The following is a 16688-nucleotide window of genomic DNA, read 5'->3' on the forward strand; positions in this document are numbered from 1 at the left end:
GGAAAGTCGAAAATCGTGGGTTCATTTTGCGCGTGCGCAGTTCGCGACGTCCGGCCGCCACGAATGTCGGAGCGGTAGTGGCACAAACTTTCATCCTTTCTCTTTAAAACGAGACTAAGATGGCGGCGCTATGTCTATTTGTAGCCGAGTTATTGAAGTTTCAAATTACTTCGACAGAAACTGTCACTCATTTGGGCGCGATTGCCTCCCCACACCCGGCATCGATTTTAAAGACGCTTTCACGTCAAAAGGCTCAATGTGTGCAAAATATAAATAACGAGGAATAATTAATTTTCAAATGTTTTCCAATACGATACGTTTTAAACCCACGTGGTAGCTGTCAGCGCGTTCTATGAACGACGTCTCGTTTTTCATAGCATCTTTTCTGAAATTGGGGTTGCGTCTTAAAATCGATTCACTGCCTCGTATATTTCCGCCTAGATGGGGAAATAGATGGAAGTGGACACGAAATCAAAAAATTGCGAATGACCCATTTGGAAAAAATGCTTGTGGTTTGGGTACAATAAAAGAGCTGACTTCTGTACGCTCTTAGATTTTTGTTGTAATTTTTTCCATTAGGCTCTTAGTTTGTCTTCTATGTCAGATTGGTTTCGTAAGATAAAATAATTATTTTTTATCTCATTCTTGTTATTAATGTAGACTTTTCGCCGTTTAAAGGGAGAATAGAAATGTAACAAAAGATACGAATTTTAATCCAGAGAACACGAAACCATTGTTTACCAGTTATTATTATTTATTTAGTGTTCTGTCTGACGACAGGTCCATATGAACAGGATCCTTCCATCCTTTTCTCGGACTGGGACCTGTTCATATACGTTCTTGGCAGGTGATCCAGAAGTGGTTTGCCATTGCCTTCTTCTGTGTGTGAATGGAGTAATTGTTGGGATGCCACGGACAAACCGGGGAAGCCCCCGGAGGAAAACTCCGTGTTGTCTAGACCACGGCCTTGCCCAACACAAGTTATAAATTCGGGCACCGCCGGGAATCGAACCCGAGACCTCAGGATTACAAGGCCAGCGTTCTAACCGCTAGACCACCTCATCTTATTATTATTTAGTGTTCTGTCTGACGACAGGTCCATATGAACAGGATCCTTCCATCCTTTTCTCGGACTGGGACCTGTTCATATACGTTCTTGGCAGATGATCCAGAAGTGGTTTGCCATTGCCTTCTTCTGTGTGTGAATGGAGTAATTGTTGGGGTGCCACGGAGAAACCGGGGAAGCCCCCGGAGGAAAACTCCGTGTTGCCTAGACCACGGCCTTGCCCAACACAAGTTATAAATTCGGGCACCGCCGGGAATCGAACCCGAGACCCCAGGATTACAAGGCCAGCGTTCTAACCGCTAGACCACCGTGGCGTGTTTATCGGTAAGACTGTTGAATGTCTCACTGAGAAGTTTCCTTTGAACTTTTTCCATTCGTGAAGAGAGAGTTTGTTCGTTGAACCTATTGTCTGATCCGGAAGTTCAAATGATCGTCCCGAAACATTACGAAGCGTTTCTACGGCGAGGGGAGAGTACCCGTTCTACCATCACTGACCATAGTTTCACTGGCTTTGCTTATATGTGTAAGTAGACCGGAGAGACTTGCGGAAAACCACGAAAACCGTTAGTACAGCCGATCGCCGGCCGGAATTCGATGGGCGTCTTCAGAATCATACTCGCCGTCAAGCTAACCTGCCTCCTTCTAAAGTGGTCTAGTTCCAGACTTCGGCCTGGTTGGGAGAAGGGTAACTCGCTAAACGCGTAGTAGTAGTCGAGTATAAACCGTGAGTTATGCATACGTCAATAGTTTGTCTACAGAACAAGTACATGTACTATTATTATTTATTTAGTGTTCTGTCTGACGACAGGTCCATATGAACAGGATCCTTCCATCCTTTTCTCGGACTGGGACCTGTTCATATACGTTCTTGGCAGATGATCCAGAAGTGGTTTGCCATTGCCTTCTTCTGTGTGTGAATGGAGTAATTGTTGGGAAGCCACGGAGAAACCGGGGAAGCCCCCGGAGGAAAACTCCGTGTTGCCTAGACCACGGCCTTGCCCAACACAAGTTATAAATTCGGGCACCGTCGGGAATCGAACCCGAGATCCCAGGATTACAGTGAGCGAGAAATAATGTTTCTCGTTGGACAGCACGTGCTTCCTTACCTGTTACCCTTCCCACTCAGCTGATCTCATTATCTGTTGCTTATAACGGACGCGGAACGCTCGATTTCGTCCCGGCTACTGTGCCAGGTTTCTCTCTCTGGTTGAAATATCACGGCGTTCATTTCTACACGGTTCGGTGCTACGAAGTAATGAGAGTGAAACAATGAAAGGGTTACTTTTTGCCTGTCATTGCAGTTTCTTTTGACGTCTGGTTCTTAAACCGTGAGTCGTGAGGTTAATTCTTATGGTAAATTACTTAGTGCCCAATTTTAGTCCGTTGTTTGCCTTCTTTGTGTTTATCTTTAGGGTAAATGGGGTTTCGTTACTAATTAATATTTTATGTAAACTAATTTCAGTAATAAAATGTAATCACTAGTATGCTCATGAGCCTGTAGTAAAGGATATAGGCCTATGTAGTAATAGAATCTGTCATTGTCTTTGTAAAATATGACGATTCCGTTAAATATCTTTATTGATACTAATTTAATATTTTACCATTAATGTGTATGATAGTCGCAGAACGGCCTAAGATTGTTGACCTTGTAACTAAACAAGCCGATCTGATGACTGTGTTGTCGACTGCCGGTCGTAGGTAAGTCGCCAGTAGTGAGAAATATTATCGAAACCTTGAACATAATACAGGGTGATTCTAAAAGGACTTTAAAACTTTGAAAGTGTATAGAAATTTATTCAGAAGGCTTACAGAATCGGTTGAGGTGTCATTTTGTAGCAAAACAAATCAAGTTTTACCTCAAACAGTCATTTTGCTTCGATGTGATTGCTATTGGTGATACTGCAGACATCCCACCTGAAATAAATTTCTTTCCAAACACGATCCAGCATATCCGGTGTCACTTCTTCAACTGCGGCGGTGATTCGAGCTTTGAGCTCAGTGAGATTGGCAGGCATTGATTTCGCTAGACTACGGACAAAGCTCTCCCTCACTCGTCCCACAACAGCACTAGAAACACGCGGGCGACCTGCAGATTTGTCATGGCGAACAGAACAACCAGTCTCAAAAAAATTCTTGTGCCAAGAGTAAATTGTAGGTCTACTGGGAGGATCCTTGCCATACTGGGTGCGAAAATTTTGTTGAACCATTGTCGCAGATTTCGTTTCTTCAAACCACAGCACACAGCGAGCGCACTCCGCACCTGTGAAAGTAGCCATTTTGAAATGCACTGCCGCTTGCGCTCGCGGTGACGGAATTCGGTACTACAGCACAACGTGAGTCAAACTTGATTTGTTTTGCTGCAAAATGACACCTCAACCGATTCTGTAAGCTTTCTGATTAAATTTGTATACACTTAAAAGTTGTAAAGTCCTTTTAGAATCACCCTGTATTTTTGTATTCGTGGTGGATTTTTTGGACTGAATGCTGTAATTGATTTTGCTTCTGAGTACAGAAATACCTTTAATTTAGAACTGTTTAAACTAGAGGCTTTGTTTAAAGTTGAAAAATAATTTACTACGAACTCATATTTATTTTACTCTACAGAAGAACATAAATTATAAGTATTCGAAAACAATGCTAAGGAACTATTTGTACGGAAATTAACTAACTATGAATGGAGGGAGGAATTTGGATAACGAGGAGGTTTATGATTTATAGTTCCTCTACTGCTCTTAAGGTTGTGAAATGAAGATCACGATGGGCTGGGATTTAAGTTTGGGTGGAGGGAACAATCGTAATGTACAGAAATTTGCGTATTTTGTTGGTAAAATACCATTTTTGATTACTGGGAAGTAGTTGGCAAGATAATATTAATATAGCCAGTAAGGATATACGTGTTTATTCATTTACAGTTTATTTAAAGACACTTTTTCAGTAATTCAGACTATGCAGCGTCGAGAAGTTGGTGTTGTAATACGTTGAAGTGACGAACTTTAGATTAATATTCAGTGATGGATTTTGTTGTTATCAGAGACTTTATTTTAAGATTTATTTCGTGACCGTCCCTTTCAGAGTTGCCCCACAGTACATGAGTGACTCAACAGAACTGTGGGAGACAGGAGAACTAAATTAAATTGAAGTGTTACCGGTAATTGTCCCACTTACTGACGCTTCACGGAACAAACTACTGTAACCCAGTGCTAACATTAGTAAAGGAAAGGCAAATTACTATTTTGTCTGTGCAGACCCTGCCTGAAGGCCTCTGGCTCCCCATTATAGCAGTACATGTGTTGTAAGGTCGTCTTCAGCAATGCTTCTACTGGAACAAGACCAGGCACGCGAATAAAGATTACATAAATTAGTAATCTGCTCTGCAAAACATCGACCAGTATTTATTTTAAATACCTGAAGATTTCGATGAGCACTGATGATGGAGGCAGTAAGGTATTCTGAAACGTCGGTCGGTATAGTCGGCGAAGTAGTTTTTGGCCGGTGGAGAAGCTGGCGGACGGGCCTAGTCTGTGTTCTTGACGTGGTACGGTCGGCGTATTTCTTTTGTTTGTGCGTTCAGTCCGATAAGCTCCTCGGCGCTGTCAGCATTATTCTATCGCGAAAGAGACTCGCTCCTAGCCTTCCCCTTGAAAATTCCACCGGCCAAAAACTACTACGCCGATTATATCTGTCAGACTACACGGTGCAAGATGCCACAAGACTGTCATTTTCATTAGTTTTTGTGGTCTGAATGTGAAACGGGCGGTCCTCATTAGATCGATACAGGATTTAATCGAAATCCGATGTTGGGCTCTGTATAAAGCGTTGGTTTCGTGCACTTTTTACAAACGTGATTCATCGTACCGATTTAAGAATTCGGATGCGTTTGCTTCACCCCTCCGGGGCCACGCTTGAGAACCTAAGTGGGTGGGTGCCACTGTACTTTCTCGGACATTCTTTTGTTTGCTGAGATCTTTGCATGGTGCGGGCGTTGACCCAGTTCTGGCGGAAGGAAACTCTTCTGTGTGCGTTTATTTAATATCGCCAACTGCACGAATATAACGGCAGTTATATTACAGTAAATAAATTATGCCCGTGAGGATGACCGCAGCGAGTTGAAACATGTCTCGTACAGGTAGTAATCAGTTTTGACAGTATTTTTGTTGTATCTGGCTGTGTTAAGTAAACGTACTGAAATGTAATTGAAAGGGATAAAGAACTTAATGTATTTTATCTTTACTATGTATGGGAAGACAAAAATAACTGCATACGAGAATTATACTCGGCATTTTATGTAATCTTATCATTTCACGCGATATTACTTAACATCAGTAGTTGATACTGTCGTTAATAACCTGTGAACTATCAACCAACGTTTTACCTGAGTAATTCGATCATGGCGACAGCGCGGACATTTCTGTCATATCACTGAAAAGAATCGCCCACTTTTCAGAATACGAAACTATTTTGGTAAGGTGTCTATGCAGCATTTCGTAATGTCATTGAGTGGAAAGTACTGTGCTTCAGTGACGCAACTCTGTTTTCACTTGTCTCTTTTAATAAGGAGAATTTCGCGATGCGTTTCTATTTTTTTTTAACCAATTGTTAGTTACTCTTTTTTCCGTATCGTAACAGCTAGTGTTTCGAAATGTACACATTGTCGGCCTGCAATCGGCCAGCTTGTTGTGAAGTAAGATGAGATTTTATTTAGTGTAAAAGGACGTCAGTAGAGCACGTGATACCGGTTTAACGTCTCTTCCAAAGGTATTGAGCTGAGCCGGTAGCAGATGGAGGGGGGTGGTGGTGTTGATGGCGCGCGCAGTCAGTCGGCTAAAGGTCGAAGCGTTTTCACACAGTGCAGTATGCGCTCATTTGATGGGGTTCGTGCGTCTCTGGTTCGCGATGTCTGGATTACGAGTACGGGAACGTCACTGGATGTTTGGTTAGTTAAGATCGCAGGTAACCGTGATATAACGAGCTTTTGCCGTGATTATTCATTCCCAGAAATATCAAGTACAGTTTTCAAATTTACCAGAAGTGGAAAGTAGAATACGTAATTGTGTAAACACTAGAGATCAATCAACCTACGGTAATGTTAAGATTGTTATGAAATCACGTAATTCTTTGTGTGATTTTCTGAAATTTCGATGTTTATTTACTCAGTATCAGGGATTTGCTTTTCCTGGGATGATGACATGCAATAATAGATCGTGCAGTCGTTGAGATGGGTCATGGTGATGTCAGGTTGAGTTGTGTAAGTCTTCAAGAATCCATTATTGCATTTTTTAAAAATGTTGAGTGAGTGTAGTGTCTAAATCGGTAACAGTGAAGTGTGTTCATGCAAATGGTTACCATAAAGAGCTGGATTTTTACAGCAGTATCTGGCTATGTCACACTGTAATCTCTCGAGTGGTTCGATAATTCCCGATGCCACACCAACCTTCTGCATCGTCTTCAACTTCTACACAACCCTCTTCGTCTCTGGATGGAATCGGCAGCGGTGCAAGGAGAAAGAGATGCGATCTCCATCCGGAGGAATCCGGGACGTCGTCTTCATCGCCGGGTCCCAGTTCCCCGACGACCCTCGTCAAATCTTGCAGTCGTGGTCGGTGCGAGAGGTCAAGGTTAGGTCTACGTTCTCTTGTCATTTCAAGATAACGCGGACGTGTAGAAAGGTCAAAATCTTCTTTCGCCGCGAACATAGTCCGAATGTCAAGACATTTTACAGATGCGCACGAACCTGTGACGTCAGTTGATTTCGCTTTCTCTCTCTCTCTCTCTTTTAGCTGCGTTTATTGATTTCTCTGTTGATCTCTTGGTCGTTAAATGTTTAGGGAAGAGGACGTTGTAATGAATGCGTCTCGTGAAACAAATGACTTGTTAAATTTATGATTGTTTAAAATAATTTTTTTTTCTTCAGATTTTCGCTCGAAACGTTGATGGACTTTGTGGTATCGGCGTCTCTTCCTGTGGACGGGTAAATTTTGAAGTAGTAGACGACAGTTGCATGCGGAATGTTGGTCAACTGACATGCTACTTGCGAGGGCATGAAATATAATTCCTCTAGTTACAGAAATAGTTAGTATAGAAAATAGGCGAGAAGGTAGTACTTAATCTGCATGAAGGAAGGAAGGAAGGAAGAGACTGAATTTGCAGGAATACAGGCTCAAGGGATTTTAATGAAACTCCGAATTGAATGAAACTTTTTTGTTTACAAACTTTGTTATGGTCAACACAACTCTTGAGTTGTTTGATTTTGTTATTGATTTTTAAAATAACGCAATTTTTGTGTGACACCCAGTTTCAGCTGTTCTGAGTAACATTTTAACTGTCATATTTCTGCGAATTTTTTAACTAATTTAAAATTACGAATTTTGTAACAGATTGGCTGTATTAACTTATAAACGTGTACGAAGGACTAGATCTTTTGAATTTTTTTGTGGATTCTTATATATATATATGTGTGGTTTATTTAATGATGCTGTCAGTAGTGTGGACTGTTTAGAACCAAGTGAGGGATGATTGATGAATTGGAAAGGATATGGAAGGAAGCTGTTACATTCTACTTTAAGGTACTATATCAATATTTTGCCTTGAGAGAAACCATGAAAACCAAAGTTAGTATAACCGGGATGTCCTGAATACAAAGCAGGTATGTTAACATTGAGTGATAGATTCGTATAAAAATTGTTACGTGACTTCTGTTATATTAGTATCATCGGTTTATTTTTGGGGAAATTTACTTGAAATCTGATGTATTTTGAGTCGTATGTTGTATTTTGATTATTAGATGAAAATTGTATTGTTTTTAATTTATTTTCAGCACTTATTGGAAGTTTAAAAAATATATTTACAATTCCTTTAACAGGTTTTATTTTGATGCCATAAAACTATAATTGTATTTCCTTCAGATTGCTTTAACGTGTAGGTTACTTAAAGGCGAAATACATTTTTGGGTATATCTCATTAAGTATTAATCAGATAGAGATGTTTCAAATTATTCTTCATTGATGGAAATAATGAATAATTTTGCCATTTTAATAACAGATTAGTATGATTTGTGAAGATGGGTTAGGTAATTTATTTCCGTATTGATAACGCAGAATTTAGAAGCATCATCGGAATTAAGAAATGCTCGTTCTCTTAATGAGGAACAAAAAACCTTTATTTTATTTGGAGTTCTAAAATTTTTTTATTTTCTTCTCATTTTCAAAAATAATACGTTCCAGTAATATAATTGCCAGTAAGAATAGCTGTTTTCAACAAAATTGACCTGTGATACTGTGTCAATGTTCTGATTTGAAAGACGTGTTTTTGAGTTTGACGTGATATTTTAGCTGCGTGAATTCTTACTCTGTGTCAGTTTTTCTGTGTTGAGGACAATTTAAATTTATTGTGCGATAGAATCTCAGTTTAATACTTCTTATGCACAAAATGGTCTATTATTTTTAGTGAGTTTTATCTGTATTTCACTTAATATGTACTAATCTGTCGACCATGCCAGGATTTCTGAACATATCGTCTGCATGTGGTATTATAGCACAAAATTTGAATAAACCAACCATTTTTGACGTAAATACGTCTATATTGAAGGGTCATTCGACGAAAAAGGGAAACGAAAAAGTGTAACCTGGTTACCTAGGAAACGTCGTGTTTACTCGGCATTGTTGTTACCTAGGAAACGTTACATTACATTACCTTACATTTGTAATCCTGGGGTCTCGGGTTCGATTCCCGGCGGTGCCCGAATTTATAACTTGTGTTGGGCAAGGCCGTGGTCTAGGCAACACGGAGTTTTCCTCCGGGGGCTTCCCCGGTTTCTCCGTGGCATCCCATTCACACAGAAGAAGGCAATGGCAAACCACTTCTGGATCATCTGCCAAGAACGTATATGAACAGGTCCCAGTCCGAGAAAAGGATGGAAGGATCCTGTTCATATGGACCTGTCGTCAGACAGAACACTAAATAAATAAATAATACCTTACATTACTTTACATTACATCACATTACATCACATTACATTACTTTACATTTCATTACATTACATTCAGCTACCACATTACATTACCTTACATTACATTACTTTACAATACCATCATCTACCACAGACCCATTTTAAGCGTAACTAATTCAAGTTAAATAAGCAATGTCTTAATCAAACTTTACTCAATTGTAAAGCGGGTATAAAGGAAATATTTAGAATAAAACCAATAAATAAACTTCCTTTCCGTATAGACGAATTTACGTCAAATTCTCCTGAACCGTGGTTCCACTGACAACCTTTTACCAGGGTAGAGTTTTTATAATTTAATGTATTCCTTTATCGTATATTGATCCGAATATGATGACGACTTCATGAAAATGATATATGTTTGGCAAATAAATAGCCAATAATTGTGTAAAAGTGGTTGGTTTATTCAGTTTGTGTGCGTAGTTGAAGAATTTTTGACTGTACTTTACGTGTCTAGGTGTCTGGCATTGATGGAATGACCGTTGAAGAGTTTTCGTAGTTAGAAGCTGTACACGAGATCCATGCAGCTTATGATGCAGAATATAGAAGTAGGTTTTAGATCAGTGGCACCCTGACTGCAGTTTGTGAGCCCTTTGAGTGTACAAAAAATATTTCTGGGGATTCACTAACATTCACAAAGAATAATTAGGTATTTTAATGTTGCTGTTTGATATACATTTTAGTTTTATCCATTTCAGAAGGGAAATGAATGTTAAACGAAAAAATAGTGGGTCAGTTGAAGTGGGTTTCTGGACGGTTTAGAAGACACGTGAGGAAAGAATTCTTGGAAGGCGGAATATAATTATATATGGGACTTTGCCCATTGGTTTTTTTAGGAAGATGTTCTTGGAAAACTGAAATTTGGAAACTTTTTTTTAAATTATAATTGTTGTAGAATGAATGCCATTTTAGTGAAATAAATCATTGTTATCTGTTTGAATTGGCTCTGTAGAAATACGATTATTACGTACGTCTACTGTTAATTTACCTTTAAGATGTCATTGTGTGTTGTGATGTTTGAATGAAGATGACACATTCTAATCCCCCTTAATTTGTTCATTAAATTTAAAATGGGAACTAAAAATGGCGTCACATCTTTACTGTGGACCTTCCACATCAGATTATACTCATTACTTATCTAGTGATTTGGCTAATGAAACATAGTTTCATAAAACGGAAGAATCCAGATCCAGATGAATCCAATCCATACCACCCTATCCTATTTCTCTAAGATCCATTTTAATAATATCCTTCCACCTGCGTCTCCAGTGGTCTCTTCCCTTGTAGTTTACCCACCAAAACCCTGTATGCATTCCTCTTGATAAACACTGAATAATCAGTAATGTAATTTATTTAATTTACTTATATACTATGTATAACTTGAATTATACACCAACAACTTTGGGGGTACGCGAAGACATCTTAGGGGGTACGTGAAATTAAAAAATATATATATTATTTTATGATAAACACTGAATAATCAGTACTGTAATTTATTTAATTTATTTTAGATGTAGATTATATACTATGTATAACTTGAATTATACACCAACAACTTTGGGGGTACAAAGTTGAAGAGAAATTATATCTGGGGGTACGAGAACAAAAAAGGTTGAATACCACTGCCCTGGATGATGGAGACACCTCTGAAACACGGCGCAAGATTCCAGTAGACAGTGATCTTTATCCGTGGCGAAGCTAATGGCGCATATTTTGCAAGCCCGTTGCCGAAATACATGTAAACGTTTATCCACACGAGTCCGGAAAGTCTTTTCTGAGTTACAGCTCCGTTTTCCTTTACGAAATTTCCGACGCAGCGTCGTAACTGTAGCAGCAGGTATTTAACCCCCGTTTGGAAGTAATTATTGCGGGAAACTTTTCTTTTGGAGGTGCCTGACCTTCATAATGTTGCAATTTGATCGCTCACAAAAGATTTGCGTGTCTTCCATTTCGTGGAATGAATGAAAGTAAGTTAATTTTCACGAAACATCTGGTAAGAATAGATTTGATTTGCAACAGCGATACAGCTACACTGTTGAACAATGTTGGCATCGTATTTCTACGGTTGCCATTGGATAACAGGAAAATGACTAATTGAAATTTGATTGGTCGACACGCGGAATTTATACGTTGTAAACAACTGTAATCATAAATGACACAGGTAGTTGCTATTGAAGTTTTTCGTTCCGCTCTGTTGGTACTCCGAGGGTGGGGTGAAGGGAATCAGTGAAAATATGACGCCACGTCGAAAATTTTGAGGATTTAACTGGGAAAGCAGGATTTTTCAGAACCATGTTCATGTGAACTTTTTCTTTGTATCTTAAGTGCGTCATGTTTGTGTTGAATCAAATACATATATTTATTTTACAGTCTATACACAAACTTATTTAAAATAATGTTGTTAAAATATTATAACATTTACAGTATAAAGTATATTATGTTATATTTATGGCGCTCCTTTATCGTAGTACGACATTACATTATTCAGCGCTTTTATTTTTGTTTTTGGACGACATGTTTCGATGTTTTATGACATCTTCAGGTTTATCAATCTATATTATTTTAAAAACTATTATACATTTTGATGCATTGCATTTATTGATCTTTTAGTATGTTTGTAGAATTTTCTGTCTTCATAATGATCTGGTGTCTGTATTCAGACGTTTATTATCTGTGGAATTAATTTTCAAGTGTTATTATGCAAATGAGTATGGAATTGACATAGGAAATAAATAAATATTAATATGATTGTAAATATAAAATATAATGAAAAACATACCAAGTTGTATTTGTGACGTATCCTACGTCTGATAGCAGGAGACGATAAACTGTAACTGGAGTATGTATGTTGAGCATGGTTTTTCGTATATTGCTGGATGAACTACGGTACATACATTGAAAATATTTGTAAGTCAGATAATCGTTTAAGAATGTGACTTATTTTTACGTAATCTTGACGGAACTTGTTTGTTACATCTCACTGTTTCAGGTGATTGGTTTATGAATATAATGGAGTTTAATTCTTCTTGGCTGATGGGTGTCATGCAATGACTATATAAGATGTTGATAAATATACACAAGACTGAAAGATGTTATTAGTGAAAATAAATTCTGTCTTCTGAAAAGTGATTGGATGTTACAGATACTGCTTGAGACTGGCTTTGTATACTTGAAAAGGTTTATTGGCTTCAAGTCCCCAGAAATGTCTGGGATGACACAAAATGATTGACAGCATTTAGTTACATAAATTTAATAATGAAATTGTAATGAAGGAACCAACATCCATATTAGCATGAATGATCTATGAATTCATGTAATGAAGTACATTTAATAGTTTTTGCAAGATACTTAACGAAATTAAATCAAATTTAGTTACAGTGCTTAGCGAGACTGTGTTGAATGATGATTCCACTTCTTTGGACTTTATGTTCGTCTCGTAATTTTAAAACTTAAGTTTTTATTCCGTAGCTCACTTTACCAATTTAAACTTATGTCTAGCAAGTCGTGTTTGATCTTTGTTGCAGGTTGGTGAGTGGACGGCCAGCCACAAGAGTATTGAGGTCACGAACTGGCAGTACTCCTGATTCACCTCGCTCCTTGGACCCAAAAGCTCGTGTCACAGGGAGTCCATTGAGGCCACCGAGGCAGGTGTGTATGCAGTAGAAATAAACTGAAAAAGTACATTTCATATATTTTCTTTTATATTCACGAAGATGTTGACACATTTTAATCCGCATACACATTTATCACGCTGTTCCTGAAGCCCATACAGTGTGTGGAAGAGAATTTTTCTAACTATACATTTGGATGCGCCTCAAAATACCAGTATATAGCAGTAAGACATTTTTAAGATGTGTTTAGTGTTCTCTGCTGTTGCGTTGTGAGAGTCTACCAACTACAAGAACAAATGCTAACCCTCCATCATTTCATAAAATTTTGAACTAAAATGTTTAATATTACAGCCCATTTTCCACAAATGCCACTCAAAATGTTTAAAATGGGTTTTTGTATATGTTGTGTGTAGCGTGATTTCTTGCAAAAATTTTATTGAAGAACCTGAGTCGAAGAGACCGCTTCAAAGACTTGTAGATGGGAATGTAATATATAAAATATATCTTAATCCTTTAAATCGTGACGGTAAATGTATGTCCCACCTGCTTCAGCAACGAGTAATTATTTATTTGATATTTATGGGTTTCATATGATTCTCAGTGTGAATAGGGATTATTTCCTTATACAGTTGTGTTTTATTTGCAGTACAGACTGATATAATTACACGTTATTTCTAAAACTTGTCAGTTTTTGCTGTGCTCCGAGTAGTCCTAGTTTCATGTAAATTTAACTACGTTGTCACCAATGTTGTAACTGAAGAAATGTTTCAGTTGTACTGCAATATTTTTCACCAGGGTTTATAAATACTAGTTAAACGTGCTCGCTGATTAACGAAATGTACATTCCTGTACGCTTACACTGAGGCTAAAATTGTATGTCTTTTACATAGACTGTATGTAGGATCTCTGAAATCTGACCCTGAATTGGTTGGCATGCAGAATTTTAAATGCTGGATGCGCTGATTTCCTCACAGGCGACACCAGGCTCAGAAACGGAAGATGGTAGCCTCAGGTTAGATCGAGGCACCTATCAGTACATGTACCAGGACATAGTGAACATCAAGACAATGCTTCTAAAGCTCAAGAGGGTCTTACAAGAGGTATGTAGCACCATGCATGTTTGAATGTTGTGTGCCAAATTTTGTAATTTGGACTTCAGTTTGTTTCTTCTTAAAAAAAAAATAAATAAAAAATAAATAAATGTAATTTTCGTAACTTAGCTGGATCTGTTTGCAGTGTTTCTGCTTGCCTACCTAAACCCTCAACCCTTGACATTTGTTCAAAATAAACAGTGAACTTTGGGTTTCCTTTGCAGCCATCGTGACCTGTCTCCCTAAGACGTTGGGTGCTCTCATTTAATGTAAAGTATTTTCTGACTGTTGTAAATACTGACAGAGTAGGGTAATTGGTGTTGTAATCAGGTGTCTCCAGCACAGGAAAATAGTTATCTAAAAGAAGATGTTGTTAGCAGTTGCTGCAACATTAAATTGTAGCCAAATGTCTGTGTATTACCAAATACTGCAAACATTTTTCTTATTCCACATTGAAGAATGATCGTCTCTACTTACCGCGAAATTAAATTTTTATTTCCTGATCCACGAGCATGCATTCTTGTTCTGCGTAACACTGCCGTCTAGTTTGAAGAATCTGATGTATGTAAATTTGACATGACTGCAATGCTGTTGAAGTTTTGTGCTTTGAGCATGGTTATTGTGCCTGTGTCGATGTTTCTCCATTGTAAGCCATTATAAGATTGTAAAACTGTGTTTTGTAAATATATTTTATAGAATAGTTGATTGATGTGTTGGTAATTTCTATTTATATAAATAGATAATAACTGAACCCTCAGAATGGAAGATTCATACCCAAACCTCTGACTGTATAAAGCCAAGTGTACTTACAGCCATTCACGTTACTTTGCCTCACGACAACTTTACTCGCAGCATGCAATCGGTTCATTTATATTTTAATTTTTGGCCAAGTTATTAAAATTCTTCATTACACTTTATAGTGAGATTTCAGGTTTTTATAGAGGTATTTACTGCCTCTGTCATCAAGGCCTGATGATGGAGGCAGTAAATACTTCTGCAGTAAATACTTACTCCATGGAGCCAAGTCCTTCCTGAGAAGCCAACAGTCGCTCATCCACTAAAGAAATTCCCAAAGGTTCATTACCATGATTACAAGAGCCCGCCACTGTTCCGAATCCTGAGCCAGATGAATCCAATCCATACAACCCCACCCTGTTTTTCTAAGATCGATTTTAATATTATTCTCCCACCTATGTGTAGGTCTTCATAGTGGTCTCTTTCCTTCTGTTTTGCCCACCGAAACCCTTTATCCATTCCTATCTCTCATATGGGCTACATTCCCTGCCCATCTCATTCTCCTTGACTTGATCAGTCTGATTATATTTGGCAAGTAGTGCAACTTACGAAGTTCCTCATTATGTAATTTTCTCCGGCCTCCATCCATCTTATATCCAAATATTCTCCTCAGCACCCTGTTCTCAAACACCCAGAGTCTACGTTACTCCCTTAGTGTCAGAGACATTTCACATTCACACAAAACTACAGGCAAAACTATAGTTCTGTATATTTTAATCTTTATGTTTTTAGACAGTTGACAAGGAGACAAAAGTTTCTGAATGAATGATAGCAAACGTTACTCTAATTTAATCAGCTCTTAATTTTCTCATGAATAAAATTTACATTTGTTTCTGTCATTCCCAAATATCTGAACTTTGCCTCATTATCAATTACCCATTAGCTGTCTTTATGTTACGATTTTGACCTGTATTCTGGTGACAAGACTTCAACATATTCTTGGTTTTCTTTGTGTTTACTTCTAGACCAACCTCCTTATAAGCGCCAATTATGGTGTCTGCATTTTTCTTTGATATCTGTTATCCACCAATAGATTTACGTCATCACCATAGACCTGAATCTGATGTGTCCCATTCAATTTCTGTCCCACTTGGTTTTCTTAGGCCTTCCTAATTGCATATTCCAAATGAATTTTGAAGAGCAATGGTGTTAAATCATCTCCTTGTTTTAGACCATTTTGTGTAGGAAACGTGTCAGACATGTTTACCTATATAGTGGGATACTGGGAACGACCCATTCTTCAAGTGCCTGAGCACTGCTGGTCCCAACTTTTTGTTCGTTCGACCTATAGACATTCGGTAGGACACCTTGGATGAGGGATCGGCCCATCGCAAGGCCTCTACCTGTACACAGGACAGCACAACAGAGAAAAACGCGGACAAACATCCATGGCTTGAGTGGGATTTGAACCCACGGTCCCAGTGACCAAGCGGCACAAGGCCCACGCCTCAGACCGTGCGGCCACTGCGGACCCCATATTGTCTAAGACTAGTACAAATAGCAATGTTTTCTTTGTTATTTTCCAAGTCTCTAAGTCTTTTATTTTTAAGCAGTGACATGGGTAGGGCATGGTATAAATGATAAATATTTACAGTATTTTGATAAAAGGTATGAAAGGAGACCATTTGGAAGATTGAGGCGTATATGGGAGGATATCATTCAAATGGATCATGAGGAAATATGGTTGGAGGGTATGTGCTAGATTCATTTGGCCTATAAAAGGGGTGGGTGGCGGAGAATTTGACTACCTGAGCGTACTATTAGTTCCACAAAAAGGACTTTGCTCCATGGAGTAGCTCATAGTTTGTTTTAAAGCACTGCGTTACTAACACTTCTTGTGTGTCTGTATTTATTGCGTTTATATTGTTTCCTATGTTCGACCTTATTACTGTCATTTCATATGTGGACTCAAGCTATTTGCAGTGTTATCAGTTACTTTGTTATGTGTAGGTAATGCTGTATGTGTTAGCACACTTTTCATTGGCTCAGGAAACATCTACATATTAGTTAGCAACAGCGTTTCTTAGGATGTAAAAAATTTCCGCAGTGATCATTACCGTTGTAATTCGACATGTGAAATTTGTTAATAGTATGAGGTTGTAAACTTGTCTGCAAATTTTCTA

General features: G+C 38.3%; 1 protein-coding gene across 10 annotated transcripts in view; it reads left to right on the forward strand.

Moving 5' to 3' along the window:
- The window catches only part of LOC110833763 (uncharacterized), a 76826-nt gene that overhangs the window by 44439 nt on the left and 15699 nt on the right, over positions 1-16688 (forward strand). For 7 of the 10 annotated variants that reach the window (XR_015537942.1, XM_087358983.1, XM_087358989.1 and 4 more), the window contains 3 exons: positions 6978-7034; positions 12593-12716; positions 13654-13779. Coding sequence is in view for 9 of the 10 variants with exons in the window: in XM_087358983.1 (XP_087215109.1) it covers positions 6978-7034; positions 12593-12716; positions 13654-13779 (307 nt within the window). In the remaining variant the exon portion in view is untranslated. Of the gene's footprint in view, positions 1-6977; positions 7035-12592; positions 12717-13653; positions 13780-13994; positions 14476-16688 lie in introns of those variants that run through there. The other 3 variants (XM_087358988.1, XM_087358985.1, XM_087358990.1) reach the window with 2 other exon arrangements.

The sequence above is a fragment of the Zootermopsis nevadensis genome, unplaced genomic scaffold (assembly GCF_977971745.1).
Source record: "Zootermopsis nevadensis isolate Lab colony 2312 unplaced genomic scaffold, Znev_1.0 Znev_ptg000030l, whole genome shotgun sequence".
NCBI classification, from domain to species: Eukaryota; Metazoa; Arthropoda; class Insecta; order Blattodea; family Termopsidae; genus Zootermopsis; species Zootermopsis nevadensis.